Source organism: Salmo trutta, chromosome 12 (assembly GCF_901001165.1).
Source record: "Salmo trutta chromosome 12, fSalTru1.1, whole genome shotgun sequence".
NCBI classification, from domain to species: domain Eukaryota; kingdom Metazoa; phylum Chordata; class Actinopteri; order Salmoniformes; family Salmonidae; genus Salmo; species Salmo trutta.
This window is the reverse complement of record NC_042968.1, coordinates 97,190,380-97,207,247: the sequence shown is the minus strand read 5'-3', so window position 1 is coordinate 97,207,247 and position 16,868 is coordinate 97,190,380. Positions and strand designations below refer to the sequence as shown.

The window sequence follows — 16,868 nt, the reverse complement described above, 5'->3', positions numbered from 1 at the left end:
CATCGGCCAATTCTACACATTCAAACTATTACCCGTTCAGTGACTGGCCCAATGCGCTAGGTTTCCTGCCGCCCGTAGCAACATTAGACACAAACACCACTACACACACACACACAAACAATAACAGTTATAAAACAACCCACCTGTTGTTCCTGTGTAGTAGTAGTCTGTCAGAGAGTAGCAGTTTGTTGTGAGAGGCTAAGGGTTTGAAGGTCTGACTGAACCACGGGTCGGTCTTGAGATCAGAGATAGACAGCCTCTCTTCTGGCAAAGCCTGGAGTAGTTTAGATAGTAGGCCTAAACCCACATCAATAAATACATGTATGTGGTTATATATAATTGTATGTCTAAACTCCACAGTTCTATCTATTGGTGTGTGTATGTTACACACACTCAAAAGTTTTGGGTCAATTAGAAATGTCCTTGTTTTTGAAAAAAATGCTATTTTTTTGTCTATTAAAATAACATCAAATTGATCAAAAATACAGTGTAGACACTGAAGATCTCATACAACGCTGTGTACTACTCCCTTCACAGAACAGCGCAAACTGGCCCTAACCAGAATAGACAGAGTGGGAGGCCCCAGTGCACAACTGAGCAAGAGGACAAGTACATTAGAGTGTCTAGGTTGAGAAACAGACGCCTCAAGTCCTCAACAGGCAGCTTCATTAATTAGTACCCTCAAAACACCAGTCTCAACGTCAACAGTGAAGAGGCGACTCCGGGATGCTGGCCTTCTAGGCAGTGTTCCTCTGTCCAGTGTCTGTGTTCTTTTGCCCATCTTAATCTTTTCTTTTTATTGGCCAGTCTGAGATATGGCTTTTTCTTTGCAACTCTGCCTAGAAGGGCAGCATCCCGGAGTCGCCTCTTCACTGTTGACGTTGAGACTGGTGTTTTGTAGGGGTGTCTTTATTTAAGTAGGCAAGTCAGTTAATAACAAATACTTATTTACAATGACGGCCTAGCAAAAGGCCTCCTGCGGGGACGGTACCTGATGCTCCAGATACTGAACTAGTTAAATGGGCAGTTTTTTTGCTTCTTTAAATCAGAACAACAGTTTTGAGCTGTGCAAACAATTGCAAAAGAGCTTTCTAATTGTCTGGGTTGGCGTCCCCCCCTCATAGCCTGGTTCCTTCTGGCAATGCAGGCACAGCCAGAAGAGGACTGGCCATCCCTCATAGCCTGGTTCCTTCTGGCAATGCAGGCACAGCCAGAAGAGGACTGGCCACCCCTCATAGCCTGGTTCCTCTCTAGGTTTCTTCCTAGGTTCTGGCCTTTCTAGGGAGATTTTCCTAGCCACCGTGCTTCTGCACCTGCATTGCTTGCTGTTTGGGGTTTTAGGCTGGGTTTCTGTACAGCACTTTGAGATATCAGCTGATGTAAGAAGGGCTATATAAATACATTTGATTTGATCAATTAGCCTTTTAAAATGATAAACTTGGATTAGCTAACACAACGTGCCATTGGAACACAGGAGTGATGGTTGCTGATAATGGGCCTCTGTACGCCTATGTAAATATTCCATTAAAAAAAACCTGCCGTTTCCAGCTACAATAGTCATTTACAACAATAATGTCTACACTGTATTTCTGATCAATTTGATGTTATTTTAATGGACAAAAGAAAACTGCTTTTAAAAAAATATATATTTTTAAACAAGAACATTTCTAAGTGACCCCAAACTTTTAAAAGGTAGTGTGTGTGTGTGTGTGTGTGTGTGTGTGTGTGTGTGTGTGTGTGTGTGTGTGTATTATATAGACATCTATTATATATATTATATTTTATATAATATTTATATTATGTATTATATACACACACATCTCCCTATATAGAACCATGGAGTTTAGACACATCAATAAATACAGTTGAAGTCGGAAGTTGACATACACTTAGGTTGGAGTCAATAAAACTCGTTTTTCAACCACTCCACAAATTTCTTGTTAACAAACTATAGTTTTGGCAAGTCGGTTAAGACATCTACTTTGCGCATGACAAGTAATTTTCCAACAATTGTTTACAGACAGATTATTTCACTTATAATTCACTGTATCACAATTCCAGTGGGTCAGAATTTAACATACACTAAGTTGACTGTGCCTTTAAACAGCTTGGAAAATTCCAGAAAATGATGTCATGGCTTTAGAAACTTCTGATAGGCTATTTGATATCATTTGAGTCAGATGGAGGTGTACCTGTGGATGTATTTCAAGGCCTACCTTCATACTCAGTGCCTCTTTGCTTGACATCATGGGAAAATCTGAAGAAATCAGCCAAGACCTAAGAAAACAATTGTAGACCTCCACAAGTCTGGTTCATCCTTGGGAGCAATTTCCAAACGCCTGAAGGTACCACGTTCATCGGTACAAACAATAGTACGCAAGTATAAACACCATGGGACCACGTAGCCTTACCGCTCAGGAAGGAGACGTGTTCTGTCTCCTAGAGATGAACGTACTTTGGTGGGAAAAGTGCAAATGAATCCCAGAACAACAGCAAAGGACCTTCTGAAGATGCTGGAGGAAACGGGTACAAAAGTATCTATATCCACAGTAAAACGAGTCCTATATTGACATAACATTTACATTTTAGTCATTTAGCAGACGCTCTTATCCAGAGCGACTTACAGTAGTGAATGCATACATTTTAATTCATTTCATACATTTTTTTTTTTCTCATACTGCCCCCCCGTGGGAATCGAACCCACAACCCTGGCGTTGCAAACACCATTGCAAACACCATGCTCTACCAACTGAGCCACAGGGACACTACCTACATAACCTATAAGGCCGCTCAGCAAGGAAGAAGCCACTGCTCCAAAACCACCATAAAAAAGCCAGACTACGCTTTGCAACGGCACAATGGGGACAAAGATCGTACTTTTTGGAGAAATGTCCTCTGGTCTGATGAAACAAAAATAGAACTGTTTGGCCATAATGACCATCGTTATGTTTGGAGGAAAAAGGGGGAGGCTTGCAAGCTGAACACCACCATCCCAACCATGAAGCACGGGGGTGGCAGCATCATGTTGTGGGGGTGCTTTGCTGCAGGAGGGACAGGTGCACTTCACAAAATAGATGGCGTCATGAGAAAGGAAAATTATGTGGATATACTGAGGCAACATTTCAAGACATCAGTCAGGAAGTTAAAGCTTGGTCGCAAATGGGTCTTCCAAATGGACAATGACCCCAAGCATACTTCTAAAGTTGTGGCAAAATGGCTTAAGGACAACAAAGTCAAGGTATTGGAGTGGCCATCACAAAGCCCTGACCTCAATCCGATAGAAGATGTATGGGCAGAACTGAAAAAGCGTGTGCGAGCAAGGAGGCCTACAAACCGGATGCAGTTACACCAGCTCTGTCAGGAGGAATGGGCCAAAATTCACCCAACTTATTGTGGGAAGCTTGTGGAAGGCAACCTGAAACGTTTGACCCAAGTTAAACAATTTAAAGGCAATGCTACCAAATACTAATTGAGTGTATGTAAACTTCCGACCCACTGGGAATGTGATGAAAGAAATAAAAGCTGAAATAAATCACTCTACTATTATTCTGACATTTCACATTCTTAAAATAAAGTGATGATCCTAACTGACCTAAGACAGGGAATTTTTACTATGATTAAATGTCAGGAATTGTAAAAACGGAACTTAAATGTATTTGGTTAAGGTGTACGTAAACTTCCGACTTCAACTGTATATAGAATCATGGAGTTTAGACACATCAATAGATAGAAATAGATCCATGGAGTTGACACAAATCTATATATCTATATATATATATCTATATCTTACTGAGGGGGGTGTGTTTAATCTTCTTCCAGGGGGAGAGGTAGGTCTTCTTCTGCAGCCAATCAGAATATTCCTGGCAGCTCTCGCTGGGCTGGTCCCACGGTAACTCTGTAACCATAGCAACACTGTCACACACACACACAGAGGTTCCAGAGCAACTTTCCAATGTCACACAAACTGTTCACTTCATATTTTAAGTATCCCTATATATCTGTTATTAGTGTGCCTGCGCAGGAGTCTCGTTGTAGATGAACCTAGCCTGAGTGCAATGGCAACCAGGTATTGTACTAATACGACTGAGTAAACGTTGTTAAACTGGAACCTTGTCGTATTTGAGTTTACACACACCACCCTTACCTCCAGCCAACATGGCGGTGAGGACGATGCCACAGGCCCAGACGTCAGCTGGTTGAGCGCTGAACTCTGATTTGCTGAGCAGCTCAGGAGCGACGTACGGAAGCGTTCCACACAGCCTGTTCAGACGACGCTCTCGCCCACGGTGACGGAACATCGTAGCTAGACCGAAGTCTGACAACTTCAGGTTATCTACACACACAAGTAACAGAACACAGTATACACCATTATGTCAAAGTCAAATGAGCACTACTAGCACACACTCAGTCAAAACACACACACACCTTTATCGTCCAGGAGAATGTTCTCAGGCTTGATGTCTCTGTGGGTGATACCTACACTGTGGAGATATTCCTAGAGAGAGAGCAGGGGAGAGGGAGTGCGGGGGAAGACAGCGAGCGAGAGAGAGCGCGTGGGGGAAGAGAGAGAGATTAAATCCAGTATATGCCATTTAGCAGATGCTTTTATCTAAAATGACATTTTACATATGGGTGGTCCCGGGAATCAAACCCCAAGCGCCATGCTCTACCAACTGAGCTACAGAAGACCAGGCCCCCCCCGACCTCTAGGTGGCCCTGCATAGTTAAAGAATAGCTAGGCCTATGTAAAGGACATCATGCTGATTGGGTCGGGAGTACCACTTCCTCCCGATTCGGCCCATACCTGGTGTGAACTTGGGACCTCTCCTTGCGAGCACACGTGACCGTCCTCCTGAGATTGTATCTGCTACTCTAATGAACAGCATATAGATAAAGGAACCAAGCGAGAACACAACCCTCACAGCTCCGCAAGCAATCATACGCCGCGTTTCACCTTTCAGGGAGCACAGAAGTACATCGAATGCCGGAGCGTATTGACAAAAAAGGACATTGCAACAACGCTACACCCTGTTTCTGCCTCCCTAATGTGTGTAGACCCTTTAACCCCGACCTCTAACCCTCCTAGATAACTGTCACTCACCACAGCTGCTATCAACTGCTGGAAAAACCTGTGAGCTTCTCTCTCTGGCATCCCCAAATCAGGCTCTGAGAGAGAGAGAGAAGTAGAGTTGTTTAAGTGTGAGATGGCTCCCAGCCTGTGATAAGATTCAAATCAGCCAATCTCAGTGTTGTGATTGGCTGCTGGCTCTATCAGTCTCACCAATCCTGTCGAATAGCTCTCCACCACTGCAGTACTCCAGGAACAGATAGACAGTCGGCCCCTCCCTCCGGTGGCCGAAGAAACGCACTACGTTAGGATGGGACAGAACCTGTAACAAAACACACAACCAACAAATCCATGAGAAAGCTAAATATAAATATATATATAAATAAATAAATAATCAAAACATTTTTTTTATATATTTCTTTTTAAATCAATGACCAATATATATTTTTTTCAGATGATAAATAAAACGACAAAGACATAAGTCAGGCAGGCAGGCAGGCAGAGACAGGTAGGCAGGCAGGCAGAGACAGGTAGGCAGACAGAGACAGGTAGGCAGAGACAGGTAGGCAGACAGAGACAGGTAGGCAGACAGAGACAGGTAGGCAGACAGAGACAGGTAGGCAGGCAGGCAGGCAGGCAGAGACAGGTAGGTAGGCAGGCAGGCAGACAGAGACAGGTAGGCAGGCAGGCAGAGACAGGTAGGCAGGCAGGCAGACAGAGACAGGTAGGCAGGCAGGCAGACAGAGACAGGTAGGCAGGCAGGCAGACAGAGACAGGCAGGCAGACAGACAGAGACAGGCAGGCAGACAGAGACAGGTAGGCAGACAGAGACAGGTAGGCAGACAGAGACAGGTAGGCAGACAGAGACAGGTAGGCAGACAGAGACAGGTAGGCAGGCAGGCAGACAGAGACAGGCAGGCAGACAGAGACAGGCAGGCAGACAGAGACAGGCAGGCAGACAGAGACAGGCAGGCAGACAGAGACAGGCAGACAGGTAGGCAGACAGAGACAGGCAGGCAGGTAGGCAGACAGAGACAGGCAGGCAGGCAGGCAGACAGAGACAGGCAGGCAGGCAGGCAGACAGAGACAGGCAGGCAAGCAGGCAGACAGAGACAGGCAGGCAGGCAGACAGAGACAGGTAGGCAGGCAGACAGAGACAGGTAGGCAGGCAGACAGAGACAGGTAGGCAGGCAGACAGAGACAGGTAGGCAGGCAGACAGAGACAGGCAGGCAGGCAGACAGAGACAGGCAGGCAGGCAGGCAGAGACAGGTAGGCAGGCAGGCAGAGACAGGTAGGCAGGCAGGCAGAGACAGGTAGGCAGGCAGGCAGACAGAGACAGGTAGGCAGGCAGGCAGACAGAGACAGGTAGGCAGGCAGGCAGACAGAGACAGGTAGGCAGGCAGGCAGACAGAGACAGGTAGGCAGACAGAGACAGGTAGGCAGACAGAGACAGGTAGGCAGACAGAGACAGGTAGGCAGGCAGAGACAGGTAGGCAGACAGAGACAGGCAGGCAGGCAGACAGAGACAGGTAGGCAGACAGAGACAGGCAGGCAGGCAGACAGAGACAGGCAGGCAGACAGACAGAGACAGGCAGGCAGGCAGGCAGACAGAGACAGGTAGGCAGGCAGACAGAGACAGGTAGGCAGGCAGGCAGGCAGACAGAGACAGGCAGGCAGGCAGACAGAGACAGGTAGGCAGGCAGAGGCAGGCAGACAGAGACAGGCAGGCAGACAGAGACAGGTAGGCAGGCAGACAGATAGACAGAGACAGGTAGGCGGGCAGACAGAGACAGGTAGGCAGGCAGACAGAGACAGGTAGGCAGGCAGACAGAGACAGGTAGGCAGGCAGACAGAGACAGGTAGGCAGGCAGACAGAGACAGGTAGGCAGGCAGACAGAGACAGGTAGGCAGGCAGACAGAGACAGGCAGGCAGGCAGACAGAGACAGGTAGGCAGGCAGACAGAGACAGGTAGGCAGGCAGACAGAGACAGGTAGGCAGGCAGACAGAGACAGGTAGGCAGGCAGACAGAGACAGGTAGGCAGGCAGACAGAGACAGGTAGGCGGGCAGACAGAGACAGGTAGGCGGGCAGACAGAGACAGGTAGGCGGGCAGACAGAGACAGGTAGGCAGGGAGACAGAGACAGGTAGGCAGGCAGACAGGCAGACAGAGACGGGTAGGCAGGGAGACAGACCAGACCTGCTGTTTTCTACTCTCTCTCTACCTCACCTGCTGCCTCTAACTCTGAATGATCGGCTATGAAAAGCCAACTGACATTTACTGCTGAGGTGCTGACCTGTTGCACCCTCTACAACCACTGTGATTATTATTATTTGACAATGCTTGCCATCTATGAACATTTGAACATCTTGGCCATGTACTGTTATAATCTCCACCCGGCACAGCCAGAAGAGGACTGGCCACCCCTCAGAGCCTGGTTCCTCTCTAGGTTTCTTCCTAGGTTTCTGCCTTTCTAGGGAGTTTTTCCTAGCCATTGTGCTTCTACATCTGCATTGCTTGCTGTTTGGGGTTTTAGGCTGGGTTTCTGTACAGCACTTTGAGATATCAGCTGATGTAAAAAGGGCTTTATAAATACATTTGATTGATTGACAGACAGACATGTATGCCAGACCAGGGTTGGGTAGGTTACTTTCTAAATGTAATAAGTTAGTTACAATTTACCTGCCCAAAATTGTAATCAGTAACGTAACTTTTGGATTACCTGAACTCAGTAATGTAATCTGATTACATTCTGTTACTTTTAGATTACTTTCCCCTTAAGAGGCATTACAAGACAAAAGCATGTTACCAACTGAACGACATCTATTGATTTATCCTGCAATGTTAAAGTTTACATAGCTGGCCATATATGGATGTTAAATTTACTTTATGGGTTGGTTATGTAGGCTTCTTCTAACCCATCGCTCTCTACTACATATAATAATACGATTCAATTATATCTTTACATTGAAAACCAAAGTCTATCAGAATTCTAGTCATTCCAATAAATCTTATACCCCTATAACCCGGCAGGTAGCCTAGCAGTTAGAGCGGAGGGGCGGCAGGTAGCCTAGCGGTTAGGGCGGCAGGTAGCCTAGCGGGTGGAGCGGAGGGGCGGCAGGTAGCCTAGCGGTTGGAGCGGAGGGGCGGCAGGTAGCCTAGCGGTTGGAGCGGAGGGGCGGCAGGTAGCCTAGCGGTTGGAGCGGAGGGGCGGCAGGTAGCCCAGCGGTTGGAGCGGAGGGGCGGCGGGTAGCCCAGCGGTTGGAGCGGAGGGGCGGCGGGTAGCCCAGCGGTTGGAGCGGAGGGGCGGCGGGTAGCCTAGCGGTTGGAGCGGAGGGGCGGCAGGTAGCCTAGCGGTTGGAGCGGAGGGGCGGCAGGTAGCCTAGCGGTTGGGGCGGCAGGTAGCCTAGCGGTTGGAGCGGCAGGTAGCCTAGCGGTTGGAGCGGAGGGGCGGCAGGTAGCCTAGCGGTTGGAGCGGAGGGGCGGCAGGTAGCCTAGCGGTTGGAGCGGAGGGGCGGCAGGTAGCCTAGCGGTTAGAGCGGAGGGGCGGCAGGTAGCCTAGCGGTTAGAGCGGAGGGGCGGCAGGTAGCCTAGCGGTTAGAGCGGAGGGGCGGCGGGTAGCCCAGCGGTTAGAGCGGAGGGGCGGCGGGTAGCCTAGCGGTTAGAGCGGAGGGGCGGCAGGTAGCCTAGCGGTTAGAGCGGAGGGGCGGCAGGTAGCCTAGCGGTTAGAGCGGAGGGGCGGCAGGTAGCCTAGCGGTTAGAGCGGAGGGGCGGCAGGTAGCCTAGCGGTTAGAGCGGAGGGGCGGCAGGTAGCCTAGCGGTTAGAGCGGAGGGGCGGCAGGTAGCCTAGTGGTTAGAGCGTTGGGCCAGTAACCGAAAGGTTGCTGGATCAAATCCCCGAGCTGACAAAGTAAAAATCTGTCGTTCTGCCCCTGAACAAGGCAGTTAACCCACTGTTACTAGGCCATCATTGTAAATAAGAATTTGTTCTTAACTGACTTGCCTAGTTAAATAAATAAAAATCTTAAGGAATAGGACTTGGAAGAATAGATTAGCCAAATTGTTTTACCTGAGAATGACCCCAATACTAAGGACTTATTAGCCAGCCCTACTCTGTTTATGAATTTGTTGTCATGGAGTGATTGGGCTCATTGATTTGAGTTCAAAAATAAATACCACGCTCATGGAAGGTCATGCTTTGCCAAGAGTTTGCAAAGCTGTCATTAAGGCAAAGGTTGGCTACTTTGAATAATCTAAAATATATTTGGCTTTGTTTAACACTTTTTTGGTTACTACATTATTCCTTGTGTTATTTCATAGTTTTGATGTCTTCATTATTATTCTACAATGTAGAAAAAAGTTAAAATAAAAACTGAATGTAGGCGTGTGCAAACTTGACTGGTACTGTATATAAACTCAGACAAAAAAGAAACGTCCTCTCATTGTCAACTGCGTTTTTTTTCAGCAAACTTGACGTGTAAATATTTGTATGAACATAACAAGATTCAACAACTGAGACATAAACTGAACAAGTTCCACAGACATGGAATAATGTGTCCCTGTTTAGTGTCCTAAGTTTTCATAACTGTGACCTTAATTGCCTACCGTCTGTAAGCTGATAGTGTCTTAACGACCGGTCCACAGGTGCATGTTCATTTATCGTTTATGGTTCATTGAACAAGCATGGAAAACAGTGTTCAAACCCTTTACAATGAAGATCTGTGACCCTTTACAATGTTATTTGTGGCCAAGACTTTACTGCAAATGACACTCAAGTCTTGAGAAAAAAAACAATACACTAATATTGCAGTTACCACGACAGCCTTTATAATAGAACGCTTGTTACCACGACAGCCTTTATAATAGAACGCTTGTTACCACGACAGCCTTTATAATAGAACGCTTGTTACCACGACAGCCTTTATAATTGATACGCTTGTGACCACGACAGCCTTTATAATAGAACGCTTGTGACCACGACAGCCTTTATAATAGAACGCTTGTTACCACGACAGCCTTTATAATAGAACGCTTGTTACCACGACAGCCTTTATAATAGAACGCTTGTTACCACGACAGCCTTTATAATAGAACGCTTGTTACCACGACAGCCTTTATAATAGAACGCTTGTGACCACGACAGCCTTTATAATAGAACGCTTGTGACCACGACAGCCTTTATAATAGAACGCTTGTGACCACGACAGCCTTTATAATAGAACGCTTGTGACCACGACAGCCTTTATAATAGAACGCTTGTTACCACGACAGCCTTTATAATAGAACGCTTGTGACCATGACAGCCTTTATAATAGAACGCTTGTGACCACGGCAGCCTTTATAATAGAACGCTTGTGACCACGACAGCCTTTATAATAGAACGCTTGTGACCATGACAGCCTTATAATAGAACGCTTGTGACCACGACAGCCTTTGTAATAGAATCCTTGTGACCACACAGCTAAATATTGCACGTGGGGGAAAAAACATCTTAAGTAGAAATACAATGAAACAAATTATGTGGGAGAAAGGTAGACGTGCTGAGGGAAGAAAAATAGAAATACATTAGCTAGCGAAAGAGGAGACTGGCAGCTGGCCCTGAGTGGAGATAACAGATGGCTATGCTTCCCCAAGCAGGAACCACGCAAAGGCCAGGCAAGCTGAATGTATGGCCATGACTAAATATATGCCAAGCGTAAGCATGCAATGCAAGCATTATTTCATATCCATATGAGGAGTCTAGCCCCTACTATGTTAGAGCTAAAAGCAGATATGGGCGTTATCCATTGGGTTGAAAGAAAAAGGTGGCAGAACGCATAGGGGGTTTTACTTCATTTACATAGAGGATGGACCTATGTATTGTGTATGCATAAAAGCAGAGCCGGGGCCGGAAAGAGGGAGTTGTTGTCCGCGGACCGGCTCGGCTTTTTTACTCTGTATTAAAGTCTATATTGAATTTACAAGTTCTTGTAAGAAGTGTTATTCTTAAGACAATTTTCCACGACAATAGACATTCTATTTTTGCTCTATTATAGTGGCCAGTATAGTAGTCGATCAAGTGCACAAGGCTACATGTGTGCAGAAATTACGTTCACCGAGTAAAAAATTTAATAATCCCACTTCTCACACACAAGAGTTACTGTCAAGTTCAACACAATAAAAGCAAACTCTTTGGGGCCACACTGCACATTATTACCTTTTACACTTTCTGCCTGTGGACATCTGTTCTACAGTGCTCCAGCAGAGCATGAGACCCTTTGTTGGTATAACTGATCTCTTTCAGGCAGAGAGTACACCTGGCATACCCCTTTATATCCACTGTATTGAAGAAGTGAGACAGAGGGAAAGTGTGTGGTCTTCCCTTCACCTCTATAGAGGCATCCAGCTTCAGCTACTCAACTGTTTAATAAGCAACGCCTCATTTTCACCTAATTCTCTCATTCTGAAAATAAATCACATACTGTAAAAGGAAAACATTAGTTCACAGATAGTAGCTAGTTAACATTTCACACAGATTGCCAGGGTCCAGTAAGCACCTAATGCGTTATAGGACTCCTTGCCGTTCCTCAAGTTATAACGTTACAAGTTAATACTATAGCAAATTTGGTTAGGTTACTAACGTTGGCTCATCTGATGTTGACAATTAGCCAGCTAATTTTTCACACCATAAACTCAATTATTTGATCAGTTAAGTTGGCTAAATGTTGCTCAACATTTCTCTGGCTAGCTAACGGAGAATTTGATCCAGCTAGCAAGATACTTAATAATGCTAATCATACTTGTTCCACCACACTTTCTCCCTCAGCTCAAACTTTCTAAATGCCGGTTGTTTTTCGGTTACAGCTCATGAAGTACTGCTTCATCACCTTCTCACCCCGGTCTCTGTAGTCAGGTGTCTCACCTAACGTTACCGTTCCGTTACCGTTCCGTTACCGTTCAGGGAGACTCGCTGCTGCTGTAACCTTCTCACCCCGGTCTCTGTAGTCAGGTGTCTCACCTATCGTTACCGCTTCGTTACCGTTCCGTTACCGTTCAGGGGAAGCGCTGCTGTAACTGGCAAACAGCCTTTCTACTCTCTGCGTCTTTCCAGAGCGCAGGCTGATGCTGTACAACTAGCAAACTGGTTGTCTCTTCTCTCTTCAGTCGGGTGCGGCATTCTGTTATGTGAACGATTGGCTGAGCCTTGGACACAGCCAGTATTGCTCCAAAAGCGCATCACTCAGTCACTTACAGCTAGTAGTGATTAAAAGCCCCCCAGCCCAAACTTCTCATCGGATCTACACGAATCCCGTAGGTCACCCATTTTGGATTAAAAACGGCAAATTTCGCCAAAATTTGCGCCGAAAATCCTGCCATCCATCAAACACATTTGGCATCGTGTCATCATAGTGGTCTCTGATTGGTCAGACTCGCTCAGGTGGAACAAACTTAAAACTTGTGCCTTTTTTCAATGCTGATTTAAAATGTCATTGAGAAAACAGACGTTTTTTTCCCGCAAACATTTTAAAAGTACTCATCTAGTTTTTCTAAAGTATCTGTAACCTGATTACTGTATTTTAGCTGGTAACGGATTACAGTTACCGGGTTTAGCTGGTAACGGATTACAGTTACCGGTTTTTGCAATTCCGTCACATGTAATCAGTTACTCCCCAACCCTGTACCAGACAGTCAGACAGACATACCAGACAGTCAGACATAGCAGACAGACCAGACATAGCAGACAGACCAGTCAGATCAGACAGACCAGACATAGCAGACAGACCAGACATAGCAGACAGACCAGACATAGCAGACAGACAGACCAGACATAGCAGACAGACAGACCAGACAGACAGGTACCTTGTTGATGCAGATCTCTTTCTTGACGTTCTCAGAACACTCCTTCCCCTGAGACGTATCAATAACCTTCACCGCTACAGCCTCTCCAGTCTGTTTGTTCACCAGCAGCCTCACCCTGAGACACACAAAACACACACCATGAATACCACACACCCTGAGACACACACACACACACACACACCATGAATACCACACACACACACACCATGAATACCACACACCATGAATACCACACACACACACACACACCATGAATACCACACCCACCCACACACACACACACCATGAATACCACACCCACCATGAATACCACACCCACCATGAATACCACACACACACACACACACACCATGAATACCACACACACACACACACACACCATGAATACCACACACACCATGAATACCACACACACACACACACACACCATGAATACCACACACCCACACCATGAATACCACACACCCACACACCATGAATACCACACACCCACACACACCATGAATACCACACACACACACACCATGAATACCACACACACCATGAATACCACACACACACCATGAATACCACACCCACCATGAATACCACACACACCCACCATGAATACCACACACACCCACCATGAATACCACACACACCCACCATGAATACCACACCCACCCACCATGAATACCACACACCCACCCACCCACCATGAATACCACACACACACCCACCCACCACCCACCATGAATACCACACACACATACACACACCATGAATACCACACACACACACCATGAAAACCACACACACACACACACCATGAATACCACACACACCATGAATACCACACACACACCCACCCACACACCCACCCACCACCCACCATGAATACCACACACACACACACCATGAATACCACACACACCATGAATACCACACACACACACACACACACACACACACACCATGAATAACACACACACACACACACCATGAATACCACACACACACACACCATGAATACCACACACACACCATGAATACCACACACACACACCATGAATACCACACACACACACACACACCATGAATACCACACACACACACACACACCATGAATACCACACACACACACACCATGAATACCACACACACACACCATGAATACCACACACACACACCATGAATACCACACACACACCATGAATACCACACACACACCATGAATACCACACACACACCATGAATACCACACACACACCATGAATACCACACACACACCATGAATACCACACACACACCATGAATACCACACACACACCATGAATACCACACACACACACACACCATGAATACCACACACACACACACCATGAATACCACACACACACACACACACCATGAATACCACACACACACCACACCATGAATACCACACACACACCATGAATACCACACACACCCAGAACCACACACACACAACACACGACACCATGAATACCACACACACCACACACCATGAATACCACACCACACACACACAACCATGAATACCACACACACACACACACCATGAATACCACACACAACACACACACCATGAATACCACACACACACACACCATGAATACACAACACACACACACCTGATACGACACACACACACACACACACACACCCATGAATACCACACACACACCATGAATACCACACCACACACCATGAATACCACACACACACCATGAATACCACACACACACCATGAATCCCACACACACACCATGAATACCACACACAACACAGGAATACCACACACACACACATACACACACACACACCATGAATACCACACACACACCATGAATACCACACACACACACACACATGAATACCACACACACCATGAATACCACACACACACACACCATGAATACCACATACACACACACACCATGAATACAACACCCACACACCATGAATACAACACACACACACACACACACACCATGAATACCACACACACACACACACCATGAATACCACACACACACACCATGAATACCACATACACACACACACCATGAATACCACACACACACACCATGAATACCACACACACACACCATGAATACCACACACACACACCATGAATACCACACACACACACACACACACACCCACCATGAATACCACACACACACCCACCCACCATGAATACCACACACACACCCACCCACCACCCACCATGAATACCACACACACACCCACCCACCACCCACCATGAATACCACACACACACATACACACACACCATGAATACCACACACACCATGAATACCACACACACCATGAATACCACACACACACACACACCATTAATACCACACACACACCATGAATACCACACACACACCATGAATACCACACACACACACCCACCATGAATACCACACACACACCCACCCACCACCCACCATGAATACCACACACACACACACACACCATGAATACCACACACACACACACCATGAATACCACACACACACACACACCATGAATACCACACACACACACACACACACACGAATACCACACACACACACACACCATGAATACCACACACACACACACACACCATGAATACCACACACACACACACACCATGAATACCACACACACACACACACACACACACGAATACCACACACACACACACCATGAATACCACACACACACACCATGAATACCACACACACACACACACACACCATGAATACCACACACACACACACCATGAATACCACACACACCATGAATACCACACACACCATGAATACCACACACACACACACCATGAATACCACACACACCATGAATAACACACACACCATGAATACCACACACACACACACCATGAATACCACACACACCATGAATACCACACACACACACACACACACACACCATGAATACCACACACACACACACACACACACACACACACACATGAATACCACACACACACACCATGAATACCACACACACACACACCATGAATACCACACACACACACACACACCATGAATACCACACACACACACACACACACCATGAATACCACACACCCACCATGAATACCACACACACACACACCCACCATGAATACCACACACACACACCCCACCATGAATACCACACACCACACACACACACACACACACACACACCCCACCATGAATACCACACACACACACCCACCATGAATACCACACACACCCACCCACCATGAATACCACACACACACACACACCCACCATGAATACCACACACACACCCCCACCATGAATACCACACACACCCACCCCCACCATGAATACCACACACACCCACCATGAATACCACACACACACACCCACCATGAATACCACACACCCACCATGAATACCACACACCCACCATGAATACCACACACCCACCATGAATACCACACACACACACACCCACCATGAATACCACACACCACACACCCACCATGAATACCACACACACACACACCCACCATGAATACCACACACACACACCCACCATGAATACCACACACACACACACACACACCCACCATGAATACCACACACACACACACACACACACACCATGAATACCACACACACACACACACACACACCATGAATACCACACACACACCATGAATACCACACACACACACACACACACCATGAATACCACACACACACACCATGAATACCACACACACACACACACACCATGAATACCACACACCCACCATGAATACCACACACACACACCCACCATGAATACCACACACACCATGAATACCACACACACACACACACACACCACCCCCATGAATACCACACACACACCCACCATGAATACCACACACACACCCACCATGAATACCACACACACACACCCACCATGAATACCACAC

General features: G+C 46.7%; 1 protein-coding gene across 2 annotated transcripts in view; it reads right to left on the bottom strand.

The window, feature by feature from the left end:
• The window catches only part of chek1 (checkpoint kinase 1), a 75,632-nt gene that overhangs the window by 24,534 nt on the left and 34,230 nt on the right, over nt 1-16,868 (bottom strand). For both annotated transcript variants that reach the window (XM_029770438.1, XM_029770439.1), the window contains exons 3-9: nt 12,908-13,022; nt 5,282-5,390; nt 5,102-5,166; nt 4,426-4,495; nt 4,145-4,333; nt 3,791-3,895; nt 144-297 (exon numbers count right to left, since the gene is read on the bottom strand). In XM_029770438.1, the coding sequence (XP_029626298.1) occupies nt 144-297; nt 3,791-3,895; nt 4,145-4,333; nt 4,426-4,495; nt 5,102-5,166; nt 5,282-5,390; nt 12,908-13,022 (807 nt within the window). The remainder of the gene's footprint in view (nt 1-143; nt 298-3,790; nt 3,896-4,144; nt 4,334-4,425; nt 4,496-5,101; nt 5,167-5,281; nt 5,391-12,907; nt 13,023-16,868) is intronic.